This window comes from Caloenas nicobarica, chromosome 2 (assembly GCF_036013445.1).
Source record: "Caloenas nicobarica isolate bCalNic1 chromosome 2, bCalNic1.hap1, whole genome shotgun sequence".
NCBI classification, from domain to species: domain Eukaryota; kingdom Metazoa; phylum Chordata; class Aves; order Columbiformes; family Columbidae; genus Caloenas; species Caloenas nicobarica.
The window spans coordinates 26,020,526-26,042,320 of NC_088246.1; the positions used below are offsets into that span (position 1 = coordinate 26,020,526).

Consider the following 21,795-nt stretch of genomic DNA (forward strand, 5'->3'; position numbering starts at 1 on the left):
CTGGCACTTGCAGCTGCCTCCCCCTCTGGCCATGTCTTCCTGCTTGGGCTGGAGTTGAGGCATCAAATGCAAGTGTATTTAGCAGGGAAAAAAAAGGGAACCGGTACCTTTCCAGCTTCCTTCAAAGTTAAAGACTGTGATGAGTACCTTGAAGTTGTTAGCATTTGCAATACTCCATGAACATCTCGACTGAAGGCAAAGGAGTGGAAAACATGTAGGACACTTCTTCAGAGATACGCAAGAAGGAATTACATTATATTCATTAGACATTTTATGCATAAAACTCCGTTAAGAGTCACAGGCCCGCAAAAATTCCTTGGCGCCAGTCTTGCTGCTTGCAGATTCTTTACTGTTAGAATGTAGAATGTACTGTTCATGTGGGAAATTAATCTATTTTATTTCTTTCGTGGTTTGCAGAACTTTTGCAATTACAGTACTGTAACTTGTAACTGCAAATCAGCTTCTCCCTGACCTGATTTCTGCCTCATTAATCAAACAGAGACTCTAATGCTGATTTGAATGTGTGATAAGACGTCCTTGTTACTCACAAAACTGTATATTCGTCATGTTATCCTGATGACAGACTCACATATGAAACCATCACTTTCAACAATTAGGGACTCAGAGCAGCAACCAGATTCTAAAAATAGATGCTTCCTGTGCTAAGACATTAGTTTCTTATTTCTTACCTGGAATCCTTTACTGCCATGATCATACTTTTATAGCACAGACAAGCATTCATCTAGTGTTCATCGCAGAATAGCTATTAAAGAAAATCATCATTTCCAAACAAACTGCACAGTTTATTCAGAGTGAAAGAATTGCGCCTTCATGATCAGTTTCTGGGCAAAGTAATAGGGTGACGTTTCTCCCTATAAATAAATATTCTTTTACTACTAGCATTGTTAAGCAAAAACTATTTTGAGATGCCTTCAGGACTTGTGTGATGCAGCTTACAAAACTGATCTGTTTCTTTGAGGGTGTTTGAGATCTTGGTATGCAATTACTATTTCACCTTCATTTGCTTTATGCTCCTGCTAATGGGTTGATAATATCCTTTGGAGATCATCTGAATTGGAATACTTTGGAATGACTCTTTTTCTGTTCTATTTGTTTTTTCTTGCAATGTGCAAAATCTTTTAAGCAGTCATCGAGCTCATTAAAAGGGGAAAACAAAAGACTCCAAGCCAGTTAAATCTTTCAAATGTTGAAAGTTCAAAAGCTAGAGTTAAAGAAAAGTTCTGAAAGCAAAAAGTGCTGAAAGTTTCCAATTGCCACGTACTGGTTCTTTCTTTCCTATTTGCTATGGACTACCTGGGACTGTTACTACTGTTGCATGGTCACTTCATACAGCTGGTATCAGGAGAGGCGGAGATGACAGAGCCTGGTAGGCAGGTCCATGCTCACTCCCTGCTGCAGCACACAGGAAGAAACACTGTTCCCAGGTCTGTGTCAGACTCACTCTATCCCATCACTGTCAGAAGCTGATGTGGTTTGAATATGATGTGTCCTTTCACCTGGTCTCGCCCTCTCATTGTGACCTGGATTTCCACACTCCCACTCTTTTCCCCACTTTGTTCACAAGCAGAATGTAAATGATGAGTTTGCAATGGCTGCTGCTGAGCTAGGCAGATGTCTCTCCAGATTTTAATGCAACGAGTTCAGAGTCCTCTAAGTATCTTCCATTTAACTGTTCATTATTGGAATCATGATGGTACAGGTAAACGGGGACCTCTGTGATTGATGTTGCAGTGTAGGAGGTAGATCGTGTGGAACAGTGCTCTCGGCGCCTTTGGCCCCACTGGGTTTTGTACTGTGTCCATTGCCTCTTCAAAGCTCCTTGTATCTGTTAAAGAAACACATGGTTAGGGTGAAGCATAATCTAAACCCCTATAATTGTAGCAATTTAAAAATTTGCTACAGGAAATTAAAAAAAAAAAGAAAAAAGAAAAAGAAAGAGAAAAAAAAGAAGAAAAAGAAGAAAAAGAAAAAAGAAGAAAAAGAAGAAAAAGAAAAAGAAGGAAAAGAAGAAAAAGAAGGAAAAGAAGAAAAAGAAGAAAATGAAAAAGAAGAAGAAAATGAAAAAGAAGAAGAAAAAGAAGAAGAAAATGAAAAAGGAGAAGAAAATGAGAAAGAAAAAGAGAAATAAAAAGAGAAAGAAAAAGAAATAAAGGAAAACAAATAAAGAAAAAGAAAATGAAAAAGAAATAAAGAAAAGGAAAAAGAAAAGGAAAAAGATAAAGAAGAAAAATAAAAATAAAAATAAAAATAAAAATAAAAGAAAAAGAAAAAGAAGAAGGAAAAAAAGAAAAAGAAAAAGAAAAGGGAAAAGAAAAAGAAAAAAAAAGAGAAAAAGAGAAAGAGAGAGAGAAAGAGAAAGCTCCAGGTCTAGTTCCATCAGGTTCAGTCTGCCTCACCGCTCCCCTCTGCTTCCAGTTCCAGAAGCAGAAGCAGTTGCTCATCTCTTGGCCTTAACTACGTCCCTGCCTACACTATGGCAGCAATCAGAGTTTCTGCAGTTGTTTTTGCTTATGAAGAGCAGGTATGGGTTAGCTGTTCCCGTAAGAGGTAAATGTGGAACAGATTGCTGCACAGGAACACAGTAGGGTGCTGTGGTAAAAGAAAGAAGAGGGATGGGGTTTAAAACCCATCTGATGCTACAGCTGGATCGTTGCCCCTGGAATGGCTAGTGCATTGTGATCCCTGAAGAAACTTAATCTTGAGGAAAACTGTCCATGAATGGCAAAGTGTGAGTACACTTCAAGAGCTTGCCAGGCCTAAATTTGTAGAGGATTAGTACAGCAAAACAGAGATTTTGTTCTGGTAATTTAAGAAGAGGTTCTGTGCTGGCAAAAAAAACACAGCACGGGACATAGCCCTCTGTGTACTAGAGAATTTCAACCTTTCAACATTCATCTTCTAGGAATAAAATATTTTATTCAGCATTTACATTAAGAGTGATCTTATATATGGCTCTAGGATGCGCCTTTAAGCTATTGAGTCCTGCCAGAGAATAAGAAGCCCTTCTCCAGCTGCATGTTCAGGCATGCTGGCACTCTCTAGCTCCTTCCCAATGCAGGGTGTGGGCAAACCCTGGCTCCGATCCTTGAGCTCACCTATTCCAGCCAGCAAAATGTGAGAACTGGAGCAGTTTCCTGTAATAATCTGCTGTTAATGACCACCCTTCCAGAGGACGGCAGGTGCAGGTGAGGCACTGCGACCACTGGAGTGTCCCGGAATTTCTGTGCTCCTGCTGAGGTGGGCATTGTATGTCCTTTTTGCTCAGGGAGCAGTCCGAAGCCATTCTCTGCAGAACAATATCTTTGATTCACATAGATGAATCTGACTGACTTTAATATTTCCCAAGTCTCCAGAAATCTAATCACTCTATTAATATGTATATAGTAAAAAGTTATCTACTCACCACCCACAGCTGCCTGGAAGAAAGCTGTTTCATGTCACATAAGGACAAGGCTTCATAAGGAATTGCTGTGAACCTGAGATGCTTACTGAGTGTACAGTGTGACTGCAGCAGGCCAAGAGTGAATATTCCAATTGCTTTGGCTTTTTATTTTTAATCCAAGATGCAATCCAAGGTATGAGGATTGATGCTATAAATTCTTACTCATGTAGTTGCAGTACATGAGTACTCAGTAGTTGCATTGACTTTGGTCTGACTACTTTCTTGAGTAAATAAACATTTGCTGGACTAGTCCTTTAAAACTAACTGAAAACTATATCCATGCCCAGTTTCCAATACTAACTCTTTTTTGCTATTGTTTAGCTTAAGAGAAAGTAGTCTTTTCATCTGGTGAAATGTATTCCTGTTCACCTTCTCCTAAGACATAAAGAAAACAAATGGCCGAGTGTATGATAATTAGGTATCGAGCACAGAAAAGGCATATGGTTACAATGGAACTTTAATTACTGGGTCTGTAAGCAAATCTTACTATGCTAATATTGAGATTTAAAGTGAAATGGCTGTATGGAAGGATGTTTCATATCACACCATCACCAAAGTTTGCTAGTGAGAAAGAATTACTGCATGAAAGAACAATGCATTTGTAGCACATGATACAGAAATATTACACGAGGTAAACCCTGTAAAGATTTTAGTCACTTTAAAATTGCCTTTTGATGTTACAGTATGAATATTTTAGCTTAGCAACCCTAGAAACTATAGGAGGGATTGGAAGAAGAAATCTTCAGAAGGATTAAGTCAGTGACTTTCCCCAGTGTCACTCTGGAGCAGCAGTTCCTGTGACCTATGGCCAGGCACAACAGGACAATGCAGAAACCTTGGGTGGGCACAGCAGCTGTGTGTGCCTGCAGCCGTGTCTCCAACACTGCCACCGTGGTCATTAGCAACCGTAGCCACTGTGCACCTCTGGCCATCACCTCTGCCCCTAAGTATTGAGTGCGTTTGCACTTCACATCAGTTCATCCATTCAGAATAATCTCAGTGTATTTAGTGAAAGTAGCAAGAACATGCTCTTACAGCCTTACTGTTCCCTTCCTAGACCCCTGTCCCCTGCAGAGACACCAGGACTTTGATCACTTTTGCACGGGGAGAAGAGTCACTGTGAAGGTGATGAGCTCCTGCTGAGCTCTCAAACTGCCCTTGGTTGAATTGTAAACTTACGTGCCACCAGGGCAACTGCGGGTCTGGAAATAACGCAGTTAACTGAACAGGGAAGAACAGTGTCACTGAGTCATATAAAGCCTGCTGTGAGGAGCTTACGGGCTTTTTCTCAGAAGGGAGTGACACTTATATTTTATATACGGTCAGGGAGAGAACAGGCACATCCCTTCCAGTTCAGCCCACGATTAGAAGTGCCAGGTATAGCCAGGTTTAAAATGCTTCACAGAGCAGTGAGAGCACGAGGTCAAAGCAGCTGTGTTTTTATTCTCCACTGAACTGCTGGCCAGTACAAGAATCCGGCCACAAATAGATGATGGATAGTACAAGCTGCTGCACTCGAGTAAAACGATGCGTTAATCTAGATTTTTGCCATGATTCCAAGGATCTCAGATGATGATAATTCAGTGCCAACTAAAACTCTTCATGCATGGGGTTTAAATGTGTAAGCAACATTACTGAAAATCACATGCACAGCCATAACATATTAATGACCAAGGAGGCTCCTGGGGACAGGGAGGGTCAGGGCAATACCTGCCACATTTTCCTCTGTGATAGCAGATGAAAGAAAGTTTAAAGAAATGAAGAGCTTGAGTTTATTTACTCTGCTCTTCAGGACTTAAAAGCTTTTCTGTTCTCTGTTATTCATTCACGCCTTTCTGGCACACAAGATATATGGCTGGTTTTCTTCCTAGCAGACTTTCCATTTTGTTGGCCAGCCTTGCAGTCTAGAAGCAATTTCAGGCCTGGAAATATGGTCTGGTGAGCAGACTATTGCAGAGACCTTGTATCATCTGTACAACACTGCTGTTGTTGGACAGAAAAACTACATTGCTGCTGGACACTGAGATTTTATATGAAAATGCACTAGATCTGTCATTTTGAAAGTCCAAACCAAATCCGTTGTTTATGTGTTCTTCCACATGAATGCAGGCAGTGCTACAGTTTCTTATTACTATTTTTACATTTATTTCTGTAGATGGGCTCATGATACTAAAGTGAGGTTGGTGAGGTAGTAGGCGATGAACGCAATATAAAACAGTCAGGAGGTACTGAGTTTAGCATTATTTGTCCTGGCTAAATGTCATGTATTTCAGCCTTGAAGTTAAATATTCCAGTAGGAAAAAGTAAATCCTAGAGCATCCAGGCTCCTATGGTACTAAAATTAATTTCCTCGCCCCACACTGAATTTTCTCACAAGAAATAAGTTTGAGCTCTATGGCAGCAGAGGTACACAGCAGCTTGGAAACAATCTCCTACCATGACTGAAGACCAAACTGTGGCTTTGTTCTATGTCCTACTACACACAGCGAAAGACTAGGGGAGATTATCTCAACCTAATTCTCTTGGGCAGCCAAACTCAGACCAGTGCTTCCTTTGAAAGGACTTAATGCCATCTTGACATCAGTCTGTTGCTGCTCCTCTATATATTTTGTATCATATAGCTGCACCTTGTGTAACTGCCGGAATAAATGGGATTTGGAGGAAAGGGATCATAATCCTTTCATCTTATTTTCTGGCACAGTCCAGCACAACTACTCTAGTACATAAACTTGCTTGATGTTTCTTGGTAATGTGCTGACGTGAGTAGCACCGAACTGTCTTGAGTCTATATGAGAGGTGTCATCCTTGGCTCTCTGCCCACCTTAATGGGAAATTCTAAAAAAAACTTCTCTTATTGTTTGGTAAATAAAATTTCGTATGAGAAAATAATGAGAGGATTTCTCAGCATCCCAGCCATTGTGCACATTAGGCAGTCTGCAAGTCTGCAGTAGATATGATTTTTAAAATGGGTGTCATGTTATAAAGTTACCCAAGCACCAACAAAAATCACACTCAGCCTGTCTAAAAAACCTAAATCCCCATGGTTGTTAGTTCTTGCTGCCTGACACTGATGAAGGTTTCTGATCAGCCACTCCACTGAGGGGTCATTAATCCTACATGCAGTCTGGAGCCACCCAGAGGTAGTTAAGCCATCCATGTGATTACTTATGGGAACAACAGAGTAAAAAAATGGAAACCACATTTCAATATCTGATTCATTTTTGTCTCGTTTTGGACATCATCCTTTCTAGATGTGTACCCTCAGTGATGGCTTGCTGACAATTCAAGTATCAAAAGTAGATATCCAGGTGAAAGCCTTTCACAAGGAAGAGGTGGTTTTCCAAGTCGACTAGGGGCTTGGTCACTATTGCTGTTATTCAAGATCTGGATCTAGACCACGCATCTCCAGTCCATGTAAGGAATGACCGGCTGCTATTGCTGCTTCCTAACAGCAGCTCAACCAGCGCAGAAGTCCGCAAGGTCTCTGAGGTTGGACATCTGAATATCATGTAGGAACGTGGTATATTTTCTTAGTCCAATTATATTTATTCTGGATTCTAAATGTAATATATACTTAATGAACAACAACAACAAAAATAGATGTGCATTTATTTTAAACTAATTTTCATTTCTGGAATGTGGCTTTTAGTATTCTGCCTTGCACACCGTAGGTTAGTTCACATGACAGGTAAACCCATTCATACCCTGCAATCTAATTTTGAATTAAATTATATGGTCTGCCATGTCATTGGCAAGCAGAAGCTCCGGATATATTAATTATTTGGTAACTTGCAAATTGTATTACTGGACTTGTAAAGATGGATATACTTTTCTGACATCATGGCATTGCCAAAAGTGCTTTGGAATTAGAGCTATCTGATGAAACACATCTAAGGAAAAACAGCCTTTAAGATACTTCACACTTTCAGTGCATTTTCTTGCCACCTTTCCTCGTTTTTAGCATTGCTACAGCACAAATCCACATGTTCTCATTAGAGCTGGAGAATTACAGAGTAATTGACCTTTTGCCCTAAAGCTATAAAATGTTGAGCAAATATGTTTTGCAAAATCTAATCTGAAAAAATTGAAGCTGACCCTGGGGAGAATGAAGAAGGCAATGTTCAAGACCAGGATTTTGCGGGTAACACACTGTTTGGAGGCAAGTGAAAGACATTGGAGCTCTGCCTGTACATAGCTATGCAGTCATTGCTATGTGAGTTCAAAAATTGCATGGCTGGTCTCTTCTTTCTCCACACCAGGTCCTCCCTACCAGAGAGAATCAGAAGTCTTTCTGTGTTTCCAGGGCATGGAGACTGGACTGTGCCAGGAAGCGATGACACTAAGGGAGAAGGAGAAATGCGGTAGTAGCCTGCAGATGCTGGGGACAGAAATGTGATAGGAAAAAGTGTTGTACATCTCTCCAACTTCGTTTAGTTGGACCCACAAAAGCATGAACTTCTGTAGCGTTGATTTTTACAGCTGTCGTTTCACATTAGGTTCTGGTGTCATTAACTGCCCACATTTTGCCTTTCTCTTTTATTCTGCTGAGAAGTCACACTGCGGAATTACAGTGGGAGGCCTCTCATCTTTTCTGCTGTTTCATTTCTCTGTACATTTATGCAGCAGGCTAACCAGAAGCAAATTAATAGAGATGTTGACAAGTGGTAGCAGAATTTAATATGCTCTTCTATCCCAAAAGTTAGTAAACCAGCCAGTAGCACCTTATCAATAACATAACTTGAAGCAAGTCACTATCAAAACTTCAGCATGGTCATATCATTACTGGGAATTTACTACTTTCTAATAATATACAGGGATAAACAGAAGCACGAATATCTCTTTAGGGCAACATACTGAATGTTAGCATCACAAAGCTTCCTCTGTATCTAATTCATCTGTGCTGGATTCAAAAATAACCTTTAAACAGACTTTCTAGCTTTTCTAAGATGTAGTGTTTTATGTTGCTACAGTTGAATGCTCCTGATGTACTGAAATAGCATTTTTCTGCTAACAATTTTTGGAAAATGGCTTGCTGAAGGAATTTAAATGATTCTTGACATATTTTAACCTGCTATTTTTTTGTAAAAAAAAAATGTAGTGAAGTGGACCTAAAATCAGCTGTAGGTTTATAAAATATTGATCCAGCTCTAAGACAATGGAAGACATCTTTGACTCAAGGGTTTTTTTTTTCTCAGTTACTACGTGAGAAACACTGACCTTAGAAAGGCCAGCACCAATCCTCAAAGAAGTTCAAGTAACCACACTCCTCCAGGCTCCTGTGCTCTGGCAGCGCTACCGGGGATGGCATCTGCCACAGCTCTGTCTCCAGGACAGACCCCCCAGGACGGCCACTGCTTTTTATGGGGGACTGTGGTCCTTCCTGCTATTCCGGAGAAGGAAGGGAGGGAGAACATTTGTCTACTCTACTTAGACGTCTGTCTCAAAATCGCAGAAGGTATGGGGAGAGGCTCATGCCTGTACCTCATTTGGTGCCCTCTGCTTTGTAATGGTAACACTCCTAATTCATCTGCTCAGAGATATTGAAGTCACGCTCTGCACAGAACTTCCAAAAATGCACACTCCTGCTTATATACAGACAGTAAAGAGTGACTCTGTGTGGTTTCAAATTCTGTACCATGACCTGCTTCATTGCTGCATCAATGACCAACGAAGTGACTATTTTTCAAGTTCTTTTCATTTGCTGTATTTTACAAGCTTACCTCACCATTGAAGAAGCAGAATATAGTTGCCACAAGTAAGCCCTAAGAGAAAGGAAAAGAAAATAGTTAAAGATCAGAATATATAATTTTGTTGTTGTTGTTCGGAAATTCGGGCTTGATGGATACAAGATAAAAACTCAAGTCCACTTCCTCTGCACCACAGACTCTTCACGTAACTTCCCTGCCATTTCACAGTTATGTTATTACACTGATTTTTGTCTTTTCAACATGTTTTACCATTTTCTTCTATACTACTAGCATTTATAGATTATCTATTTTGCCTGTTAAGTTATTTTTCTACAAGGGGCCTAGAGAAGGAAAATTAAATGCTTACAGTGGAGTATCACACTGTTACTGACTTTGCTGAAGAGATGGCAGAGGAATTGTGTCCTACATGCTGCCACTCATTTTAAAGTGTTGGCCAAGGAGAATCCAGCTAACCCAGGAAGGTTTCAAATTGAACTGTGTGCCAGGATAAGTGAACTTGTATGTGGGGAATCACAATGGATGGAGAGTACGTGAAAAGAAGTATAAGTGGTCAGAAAAAGAAGGAAAAAAACCCCAGACACAACAGGTGAATTAGAAAGTAGGGGGGCATAAAAAAATTAAGAGCAATTGCAGACCATACCTTGGTCCTAAATGGCTTAAAGTTAATTATTACCACAGATGCTCAGACCATATTTCACTACTGCTACAAGATTAAACAGGGCCAAGGCAGGAATATGAGGAGAGAAAGTGTGACATTAATGAGAGAAAACTCTCACACACAGAACCTGCCATTCAGAGTCATGTAGTTACACTGGTCCATGTTCTAAATTGCACCCGCTCTTATTAAAATAGCATTACATAGCATCACTGGGAGCCAAATGCCTTCATTTTAAATTACTTAAATCAGTTATTATAAACTAAACGTGTGGCAGTTTGTGAAATTGAGGGGAAAATGGCAGTACAATAGTTTGTGTTCCCAAGAGATGCTTTGAAAAGCTTTACAGCTGTATCTTTTTTATAAACCCTCATTTAACTGATTACCAGTTAAATTGTAGCTAACATTTTGTAAAATGTCTTGGACTCTCAAGTGTATACTTTGGACCACAAATGTAGGGTAAGCAATAACTGTTTTAACAAAATACTTATGTATTAAGGACACACAGGTTGGTTTGAAAAGGTGCTGACCACCTGAATTTTCGCAACTATTTTACTCCAATAAGTTTTCTCTAATGCACAATATGTAGTTTGATATGACTTCAAATATGAATGCAGAAAAGCATGTGTGAGGAGGAGGAAGGGTAGACATAGTGAGAAAAGGAAAGTTTCTTTTCATGTTTTGGAAAAACAGTGAGTATTCTCAAAAAAATAAAATCCCAGTATATGATAGGCAATGCACAGTAGTTTGTCCATAAGCTCTGGTCTGAGAAACACCGCAAAGTCAACCAAAACTTTATACCTCTAAAGCAAGACTTTGCCAGACCACAGATTCCTAAATTGAAAATTTATGCAAGGGGAGCAAATGTGTCACTTCCTGGTGGCCTATATTGATTTTGTCCTGCGCTGTGTGCCTCACATTAATTTGCATACCCCTGCAAAGCATCTGATATTGAACTGCATGGTACGTGGTTGCAGCACAGGTCTTGCTATTGTGCTAAAGTGTGTTTTTATCAACAGCAGTCAGGGAAGTGAGATGGATCTTGATCTCCTCAGAGAGTACAGATGCTCAATGGACATTCCGCGTGATGCACAGCAAGGATGAAAGACAGAGGAGAAGAGAAAGAAGCAGAGAAATTTTTCTAAGTCTGTTCTTCAGCAAGAGTGTTTATGGGTAATCTTGGAATTGTAGTTCACTTAAAGGCAGAAATTGAACCTGAACTGTTGAAGTGAAGCCATTTTCCATTTCAGTTCCTGTATAGTATTCAGATTCCTCTGTTACATCTTGCAATTTCTCTACTTTTCTTCTGTTGGAGAGTGTAGTTCCCTTAACTGGTGTTTTCTCCAGACAACTTCTGACAGAAAAGCTCAAGAGGAAGCTGTGGTGATGCCTCATATACCTTCAGTTGCCTTTCTGGTCCAGAGTGAGCTGAGAGCAGATCTGGCTTCTTGTTATTTTGAGACCATGGATGCTGTACCTCTGGCTGAAGAAAATATTTTCTCTAGTTTGTCCCATATAAGTCTCATTGCTCTTCTTCTATCAGCAACAGCTCTCTGGACTCTGCCATCTCTATTTCTATTTCTATTTTTTCTATTTCTATTTTTTTTATTTCTATTTCATTCTTCCATTTATACATAAAGTTCTTCCCATAGTTCAGGGTACTATTGTTATCTTCAGCTGTAAAGCTACAGAGATATCAGTAGTGGACACCAGCTTTGTCTCTTCAGAGCCAGGAGGTCTTGGGATTTTGATAATTTTATTGTGAACCTATTAAAAAATATGACAGACTGGATGTAAGTTAATAATTTCATGTAAGGCCCACAGCTTATTTCTCATATCTCTTTGACATATGTCTTCCATAGCTTCTCTAACAGGTGCTGGTTTTTGCTCAGAGTGCAATTCTTGTTGAGGATGATATCTCTAGGTCAATTTTATCTTTCTGCCACTGTGTGGAGTTGTAAAACTGACCCGTGATATATTGTCTGCTGCCAACAGGATCAAATTGGCTGTGGTATTGAAGGTAAAGATACATTTATTTTGAGATTAAGGCCTCTAACGACTGCTTCTGAAATTCTTTATTTCTGGACCATGTGAAGACTAGGTGAATGAGAATTTCAACTGAATCATGCCTTAGGGACTACCCAGAGTCAGCAGCTCTCAGATCTTCTTGTACCTTATTGATGCTGTAGTGAGTTTTTCCCTGTGTTTATGTGCCTATACTGGTTCAAGGACATTCTTTGCCTGGCAGGTATTTAATCTGTATCTCACTCTGTAAGAGGACATAAGTGTCCTCAAGAGAAGTTCCAATAATTTGCTTAGGTTAAAAAGAAACAAAAAAAAATACCTGTGCAGATACTGCAAATTTACATGTTTCTGATACCTCAGTTGTTTTTCTTCTAGCTTATGTCTCCATAAAACAAACAGAGCATATATAGAGATGCTTATTTCTGTTGTTCATGACCATGTCCCTGGCCTTACTCTCTGCCGTAATTACACACTGTGTTGCCATTTAGGCTTTGGTGGAGTGATATATTCATTGTCGATGGTAGAAGATGATGGCACATGTAATTGTACAGATGGCCATAACATAAACAATTGGTTTCTGATTTTTCTGTGTGGGTTTTGGTCCACATCCATTCACTTCTCACTTCTGGATCTGAAGGTCCAAGTCCTTCATTCAAGTGATTGCCATTCCCATCTCTTTCCTTTCAGCAAAGATAAAGAACTTTGAGAAAAAAAATACTATGTTCCTCATCATCTTCATTTACAGCACATTCATACAGCAGCCCTGAGGTAAATGACTGTGTTATCAAGTGTTCATTTATATTAGGTTAAAAAAATAAGCAAAGCAAAGAATGTGTCTGTGTGGTTTCTGCTGCTACTGAGGCAAGAGGTTGTCACAAGAAGGCTGAAGACAGCAGCCGACTTGCTGCAAAATGAGACATCCCATCAGCCAAAGCTCATGCTTTGCTTCTTCTCCCTTTCTCTGCTGGAGGTTTCATTACTGTAATTTTGTACATGATTTTTTCATACAAAAATGGCACTTTATAATATCCAGCTTTCAAAAAACCCATTTTCTCCAACTTTTAATGGTTCAAAATATTAGAAAGTTTTGAAATCACTAATAATGCAAAGAAAAAAAAAGGAACAGGAAATAGAAAAATCACTTATGTTGCCAAAAGCAGTCCGATGACCTTAACTTTGTACAGAAGGAGAAAATGTTTCTGTGTAGTTTAGCATCACAGGGGATATTTATTTCCCTTGAAATGGAGAAACAGATGGAATGAATACCTTCTAAAATGCATTGAAATATCTTACAGCTTTTAAGACGTTACTTTTAAATTTTTAATTTTATTCTGCATAAAGCTGCATAGAAAGTTAAATTTACAACTTGGAGGCAGGGTGGATATATATGTGACCCAAACCCATGCCTAAAAAATACAAAATAACCTCTACACCAAGGTAGTCCCTAGGATCTGTATCATCCTGCCTGGCAGGGTGGATGTTGCAGGCCTGAGGGTGCTGCTTGGAAGCTGCTGACTGGAACAGAAGTAATCTTACTTGGGGAGAAATAAAACTGATTGTTCTCCATTTAATTAAAAAAACCCACCCCTTATTTGCCAATAAGAACCAAGGCCCTTATACTGAATAACATTTTGATTTATCATTAGAGGCAGACTTGCATATTTAGGGCCACAGTCAGCAAGGTATTAAGAAGAAGAGTAATTTAAAGTGCTTGCATATTGCTGTTGATTCAGGGGCTATTTCTCCACCGCACCAAGGGGACCTCCATGGCTAAATCTTCTCTGGCATAGTGACAGTGCCACGTCAGGTAACGTGATGGCCTCTACAAACCCAGATACAAGACGCTGGAGAGAGAATTCCGTGAGAGGGGACAGCTGGTGAAAGAAGCTTTCAAGCAGGAGTGTGTTAATTGCTGTGCTTGTTTGAGAGCATCTGGTGCAGGAAGGGGGCAGAGGGGCGTCTATATGTGGGACTAACTGATGTATCATGGAGCGATTACATTTTTCCACTCTCCTTTTTTTCTTGTGAGGCCTCTGCTATGGACCAACATCAGGGATCAGAAGCTGGTATAACGGGAGGTACTCACTGGTAGCAGACCCTCTGACAGGAGCTCAGCACTCTGATCTCTTTGCAGCCTGGGACTCCTCAAAAGATGCTCAGTGGTTCTCGGGGTGGGGGAACTGGCAGCAGCAGCCCCAAGGCCAGCGGAGATGCAGGCAGCCCTGGCGTGTTGTGAGGCATGAGCCACATCCCTCCTGCCCTCTCTTGCTGCAGAGACCTGAGTGCGGTTACAGGCAGGACACAGGGCTGCTGCTGCTTCACTCCTTTGCAGAAGGCACCCTCTTTGCCCAGGTGTAACCATTTCATCTTTGCTGGGCAGCACGATGTGACAGTTTTCACAGCAGAGGTGTGCAAGGAGCCAGTGCATCCTGCACCATAATGTTTTCCACCCTGAGGAAGACTACATCTTTCATGTGCTGCCAGCATCATCTAACAGGCTTTTGCAAGTCAGGTCCTCTAGGAAAATCTGCATCTCACTGGCTCTTCTGGAGTCCAAATGTTTGCTTTGTGGTTCCTACTTCAGGACCTCTGTTTAATAAGCTGTGTGTTCAGCAATGCACCTACAGCACCCCACTCTCTGCATAAGTTGCTCCACTTAAGGGCTGAAATATCTTCTTTTGGCTTGGTGCGGTCTTCATTTCAGCAGAGTCTGGAGACTGAAGAACTGATATTGGTGATGGTGAGGTTTGATACTAATCTTTACTTTTACAGGATCCGTGGGAAGTTGGCTGGCTGTGCTAGGAAAATATAAGCATTCATATTTGCAGCACAAAAGCCAATCTTCATTTTCTTATCATTTATACATTTGCTTTACAGATCTGTTCAGAAGAATCTGGTCTATATAGTGAAACAGACACAAGCTGATATGGGGGAGACAGACATACAGTGTTTTTGTGAATTGTTGATATACAGTATTTACAAATTGCTCATATAGTCATATTTGAAAAAAAGCTTCTGCTTAAAATGGTGAGCATTGATGACAGTACTTCAAAAAGAGCAGGTCAGTTGAAAACCAGACTGGCTTCTGTAGTTCAAAAGTGCCTTCAGCAGAGGAAACCTAGCATGTGACCTCTCGACGCGTTATTTTTCAACTGGGAAAACCATTCTCTGAAACAAATACCATCACACATTTTCTTGTGGGAACAAAATCTTTCATATTCATCATCTTCAATCCTCTGATTTTTACAATAGACTGCAGTGCTTGTTTGCACTATTTTTGTGTACGTAGACAATGTAACTAATATACCAAACCAGTGTGCTCACTTAAAGCAGTGATGCGCTGCTGAAAAACTGTCTCTCTTTCTGTTCTAGAAAAGGCATAAAAATTACTTAACCAGTGCAGAAATGGAAAATGTATTGTATCTACCACTAAAAAAAATCATAATTGCACCTATGGTGCCTGCTTGTATATGATCGATATGCCATGGGATGTGAAAACTAATAGACTGCTGCTAGTTTATGGAGAGGCAGGCTGCACTGTGGTTTATAGAGAGCAATAGGTACCGGTGAAATATAGCCATTACACAAGCTAATACAGTATCTGATAATTACATAATCAGTCCTAGAAGAAAATGGCACAGGAGGAGTAATTATATAGCTGTTTTTCTTAAATATGGGTACAAGGAATGTCTGGCAAATGGTAAAGAAAGTTTATTTTAGAATACAGTTAAATCCACCCTAAGTAGAAAAGGGAGCATCACAGTCAGCTGCAGTTAGCAGGACAACTGCTTAGCCCTCCCAAAAGAACAAATTTTCTGTGCCGGTGGGACGCACACTGAGATTATATTGCAGAAGTGCAAGAGCTCTTCTGTGAGGTCTGGATTGCTGCTCTGGCTGGGGGACAACTCTGGGTGGCCTGTCACACCCTGACATGCCCGGTGGCCTTCTCTGGACACAGCGGCAGTGGGAGACAGGCAGCCTCCACCATGTACCCATGCTGGTGTTCTCAGCATTGTCCCCACTGCTGAAACGGGACAAAATTTATTGGCAGGGGGTGATCAGGGTCAACAAGCCATGAAGAGACACCCATTCCTGATCATGGAGACAACAGCAGAAAGCACCCACTGGAGATGAAACTTTGCCTCCTTGGATCCCTCCCTCATCTAATCCCATCCATCGGTACAACAGTTTCTCTATGCTTTGGGTTTGTTTCCAGTTCCCTTTTAACCCAAGTTTGGTGACTTTCTATTGCATAATGATCATAATGAGGACTGTTAATTAACTTAATTATTTTTTTTTAATTCTCCAACAACCTCATAGGATTTGGAAGAAGTTTTAAGAGTAAAATGACTATTGTAACACTATCTTATCCTAACTTGCTAAAATTCAAGCAACTTGTGACCAAAACACCACCACCACTGAAAAGATGCTCCTTTATAGCTCTTGAGACTGAAGAAGTCACAACACAGGTAACAATAGAAGAAAAAGACCTATAACTTCAGTTATTCTATGCACACAGTAGCATGCACCTCCACAGTTTTGAAGGGGCAAAGGTGATAAGCAGAAAATATAAACTAAGATGACAGGATGCATAGATTTTGATAACTTTATCACTTCATTTAAGGAACAAAGCACCACAGTTTGTTTTTTTGTTTGTTTTTTTGTTTGTTTTGGTTTTTTTTGTTTGTTTTTTAGCTGTTTTCATACTACAACATTAAAACAAGTTCTGCATTTAGCTTCTGTATGAAATGAAACAAGAAGTGTGTCACTGTACTCATCCATGTTGACTGCTACTCACAAATGCAATAGAAACCTGCCATTCCTAGACAATATAGGACAGGATATATTTCTGCTTAGTTTAGCGATAGTGCTATCTGATAATTTTTGCTACATTTTTTATTGTTTCCCCTATCTTCTTGTTCTTTATGCAGAGAGGCTACTCGTGCCAAGGCAGATAATCCAATAATGTGAAAGTACTTGGGAAAGAACTGCAAAACTACAGTTGTGCTCGGTTTCAGGGCAAAACAACTGAAAACAGCATCTTTTGCTAAATTAACAGCAAGCACCTCACCTAAGCCGAAGTTGCTACTATATAACATACCTGGTAATGCATTAGTATATGCATGATGTAATCATATATTTCTCCAGCAAGTCTGTTTTCTGGTCTCCAGGGAATAATCACAAACTGAATTCCTAGTAAGGGCACCAGGATTAAAGTGGCTCTGACAGCTTTCATATACATGTTGGACTCAGCACGGTGGGTATCTCTTAGCTTTGTCACCAAAACTCGGACAATGTTAAGCAAAAAGAAAAAATTGACCTGCAAAAGCAAAGCCATTATATGTGAAAGCATTCAAATTAAACAGCCATTCAGAATAAAAATACATAAAACATATAAACGGCAGTAAAATGTAACTTTCTAGCTTTATTGCAGCTCATAGCAGTGCTATGTTAATGGTTGGACTTGAGGATCTTGAAAGTCTTTTCTGACCTAAATGATTCTATGATTCGATGATAACAGGCAACTCCTTGGTAGTCAGGCTTTGGAAAGTACCTTGAATGTCTTCAGAGAAGAGATGTTAAGCTGCTCTACATGCTTCCCTTAGGAAGCCTTCATGGGTGTTTCAGGCAGGCAGGGATCAGTTCCAGGAAGCACTCGCTATTTTGATACTGATGTGAGCAAATTTAATATTTCCAGGGAACAATTAATCTCATTTTTATGTCTAAAGTTCAAACAGGATGGATGAATTGTCCCTTAAGAGTAACAATGTCCCTCTTCTGAGTTTGAAGGTCACCTAAGTATTTTGCTTCAGTCCGCACTGAAGATATTTGCAGCCAGGTGAGAGAAACCCCAGTGTGTCCTGGCATATGGGACCTATGGGGCAACTGATTTCTCTGAGGAACATACTCCAGCTTACATGGGCCAATACTTCAGGCTTGTGTATGAGCAGGGAGACAAGGCTGCTCCGGAGAAAAACCTAGACAATCGCTTGCCTCCATCCAACTGCAGAGACCCTGTGGTATATTACCCACAAGTAAAAGTTACCATGTACTGGCTCAGGGCAAGAATGCCAGACACTTCAGAAAGTTTTGCCGCTACCCATTATGGTCAGCTATGTTAAGCAGCTCAGCATCTCATCTCAGTCATTTCTGGAAATCTGATTCCATCTGTGGGTACTTAGCATATGGAAACCTGCTCTTGATTCACAGAGAGCTTCAGGTGGGATGTGCTGAGATCCAGTGAAGGAATAGGGAGGGCAGACCCAGGCTGATAATGAGCCCAGAGTGTACCCTGTGGACACTCTAGGTATCACAGACCTCCGCTCTCTTCAGTGTACCCAGATCACTCTTTCCCACTCCGTTACAGTAATATCAGGCACCTATGCTTCTGGACTTCAACAGACTTTTTTTTTTCAGATGATTTTTGTTAAATAAGTATGTAAGTTGCATAACTTACACAGATATTTTAATAGCCTAAATTCAATACATATATGAGAAATTTCAGTGGAAGCTTTCAGAACAACAAAATATGAATCAGTAAGCTTTAGTAAAACATTTCATCACTTCTTAACTACTGAGAGACCTTCCAACTGTTTTACATTTGTGCTCTACTGGAAAAAGGGAATAATAAATGATTTCTGAGATCCCATTCAGCATTAAATCTAAACCTTATTCTCCATCCTCCTCTGACTTCATTCACTCTGCTTAATCTTCACTTAGAATTTCTGGAAGTAACTATGAAAAGTGGAAAAAAGACTTTACAAATGTAAAAATCCTCAGCTCTTCTGAGCCTGTCAGTCACTGTGAGATTTTTGTAGCGAATCATGCAGGACATTCTGTAGACACACATCTTCACAAGAAAAATAAGACTGGAAATGGCATAAGTGCAAGGCAAAAATTATAATGCCTTTTTCTGAAAACAGCTGAAGATCGCTCTTTTTCCACTAAAAAAACCAGTCCCTCCTTTTTCCTTTGTAGCTAAGATGTACAGACTTAAGAGCATAGTGATAAAAATAAAGGTTGAATGGCCTTTCCTAGAATTTATTTGGCATTACAAGAGCAGAAACAATCAAGCTTGAACCAGTAAACCCACATAGATGTGATTTTATGATGGGATTCTATGGCATGGAGGAATGGGCTTCTTCACATTGTTGATGTGCAAGACTGCTTCTCAAGAAAGGGTAGAAAAATTTCCAGATTTTTTAGCTATTAGATGGAAGGTTGTTTCTTTATTCAAAGGTGTTCCCATTGTTCACTGCTCTACTGTTTAATTTCCAAGGTAACTAGTGTAGATACCTCTATGCAGATGTTTGCAAGCAAGAGACAGCTCAAAAGATAAAAGTGCATTTTGGGTGACACACTGAGGTGAGCTTGGGGCTTGTGTTGAATAAAGCCCTTTCTGCACCTTTCAGGAAGATCAGCTTTACTGTGCCAAATAGCACCACTGGCATATAACATGCTATATGTATACACATTGCCAAGGTGCACTTTGAATCTTGTCGTCCTACTCAGACAGTCCAGTCCCTGCCCTGGACTAGTTTATCATCTCCCTACCTTTGGACCATACCAGCTCAGTGACCAGTAGAACTTGTGCTGAATGACCAGCCTGCACTCAGCACACCCCAGCTAGGGCATAAACAAATATCTCATCGATGTCACATAAATGCAGTGCTTTTGTGTCAAAAAAGTTACATTGGGGGAAGATTCTCAAAAGCAGTGGGTGATTCTGTTTGCCTCAAAATCTTATTCTTTTTCAGGATGTGTTTTTGAAAAGTATTGTGAATCTGTAATCTTAGCACTGAAAACCTCTAACTCCTTCTGAGTTTTGACCAGAATACTTAAAGTACAGAAACTTCTACTCTATACAGGCTAGCAGCATTTCTAAAATAATTATTAAACTGTTGATAGCATATAATATTCTTACCAATAAAGCTGCCATTACAGGTCCATGAACAATATAGAGTAAGTGTGTGTCAACACTCATCCAGCAACTGAAGGAGAAATACACCATTAAAATGTATTATTATATGTTACACAGTTAAATAATGCTAAGGTCCTTCAAAAACAGGTATACTACTCACTTGTCATTGAAGTACTTGGCTCTTGCAACGGCATGAATAGATGCTGGCACTAAAGGGAACCCTGAAACAATTAAATAGATATATCAGTTGGTATTTTTTTAGCTTGAATTTCATGTGTCTCACACACAATTATAAGATCTCTTGTCCATAAACACATGTATTTGAAATCACAGATTTCGGGAAAGAACTGCAATCCCATTTCGCTCAAGGCCCTAGCATTACCTCAATGGTGAGATGCAAAAGGGAATAATGCTCAAGGCAGGCCGAAAGGACAAGCAAAGACCATGGGCCATGCTCTCCTGGGGCTGCTACCAGGCTCCCCTGCGCTGCTGCGGCTTGTGCAGGGAAGGGTGTGAGCAGGCAGCGTGGGAAGGAGGCAGGAATCAGTTGGTTCTCAGTGGAGTATTCCCTCAGGAAACCAGAGACACTTGTTAAAACCATGTAAATCACTGCTGAGCAAGAGAGAGGCACATTAACTTGTGTGACAGATTATGGAGCAACAAACAAGAGAGGAGTTGCTCTTTTGGAGCCTATGGCAAGAGAAAATGCTAGGAGCAAGGATTTTTGGGGATGGGGATTTGGGATGTCCTCTGCACATTCCCAGCCTCTGTGCAGCCAAGCCCACCCCATGCAGCTTTATCTCAGCAAGTAGTGGAGCTGTGGATACCACAAATCCACATCTCCTCACTTATTCATGAAGTCTCAGGGGAGACCACTGCTCTGACAGGGAGATTCCAGGCAGAAATTTGCACCGGGCCAAAAACTTGGAAACATGTCATGCTTAACAAACTGGAAGCCTCAAATTCTTATTTCCGGCCTGACACTAGAAGTGACAATCTGGTCCACTCCCGTCCATCTTCCTTCAACTTGTTTATATGCTCTGTCTCTCTCCAGTAGGCTAGAAACCTGGAATTGGGGAATCCACACTATAATACTGACCCCAGTTTGTACAACCTTGCACATACAGACAGCTGGCCAGTGGGGACATGATCTACTGCCTTGTCTCTCCTGTGCGGAGAGCTTTGTGGACACCTTTAGTGTTACTGCTGCCTGTTCCCTATAAACTGTGCACATTTCTTTTGAGCTTCGAATGTTCTATAATTATAAATAAAAATGTGTGAAAATCTCCTACTGATACTATGATTAGTCACAGAGAGATAAATGTGGCTCCTGGTTTCTTTGGGTGCTAGTGAATTCATGGACACTTTTAGAAAAGACAGAACCCTTAGCCAAATTCTCAGGAAACCTTATGTCAGAGCACAGGCCAGTCAAGGTTGGAGTGAGAACAAGGTCAAAAAAGTATGTAAATAGGACACTGCTGTCACCACGTATCTTTAAACAACAGCTATTTACTCTACTGCCAAAAAAAGTTCTTATTGCAGTGTACACTGGAAGGACAATGCAGCTGTGGGAGAACAAAATGGATTGCGTTTTCCTTTATAAATTGTTAGAAAATGATTACTTGGTCTCTGGCTTCAGAATGCCTTTTTTAAGGTGACGACTTATAGTAGAACAACAAAAAGCTCAGAAAAGCAAGAAAAGAGTTCCCAACCTCAGGATGAGCTTATGGGATTGACAGCTTGAAAAAAATCCTTTTTATTTGGAAATGGAGCAAGTCTGGGCCAATTTTGTTGACAAATAGATTGAAGTGTAATTTTTAAGGGGCCTTTCTGTAATAGCAAGAAGTCTTAATCTGAAAGCTCTGGCCTGGAGTATTGCAAGTAGAGTGCTCCACACGATGCCAAGGGACCTTTTCTTCTGTTGAATGCATTAGCCTAGAATAGTTGGCTCAACAAACTCACAAGCAAATCTTGAGAATGTGATGGAAAGATTTCATTACAGGGTACGAAGCTCATGACTGTC

At 40.3% G+C, this 21,795-nt stretch overlaps 1 protein-coding gene across 1 annotated transcript in view; it reads right to left on the reverse strand.

The window, feature by feature from the left end:
• Positions 1 to 1,624: 1,624 nt before the first annotated feature.
• CALCR (calcitonin receptor) overlaps positions 1,625 to 21,795 on the reverse strand; it is a 170,933-nt gene continuing 150,762 nt past the window's right edge. Inside the window, exons 9-13 of the mRNA XM_065629396.1 lie at positions 19,933 to 19,993; positions 19,776 to 19,842; positions 16,953 to 17,171; positions 9,184 to 9,225; positions 1,625 to 1,846 (exon numbers count right to left, since the gene is read on the reverse strand). Coding sequence (XP_065485468.1) covers positions 1,625 to 1,846; positions 9,184 to 9,225; positions 16,953 to 17,171; positions 19,776 to 19,842; positions 19,933 to 19,993 — 611 coding nt within the window. The remainder of the gene's footprint in view (positions 1,847 to 9,183; positions 9,226 to 16,952; positions 17,172 to 19,775; positions 19,843 to 19,932; positions 19,994 to 21,795) is intronic.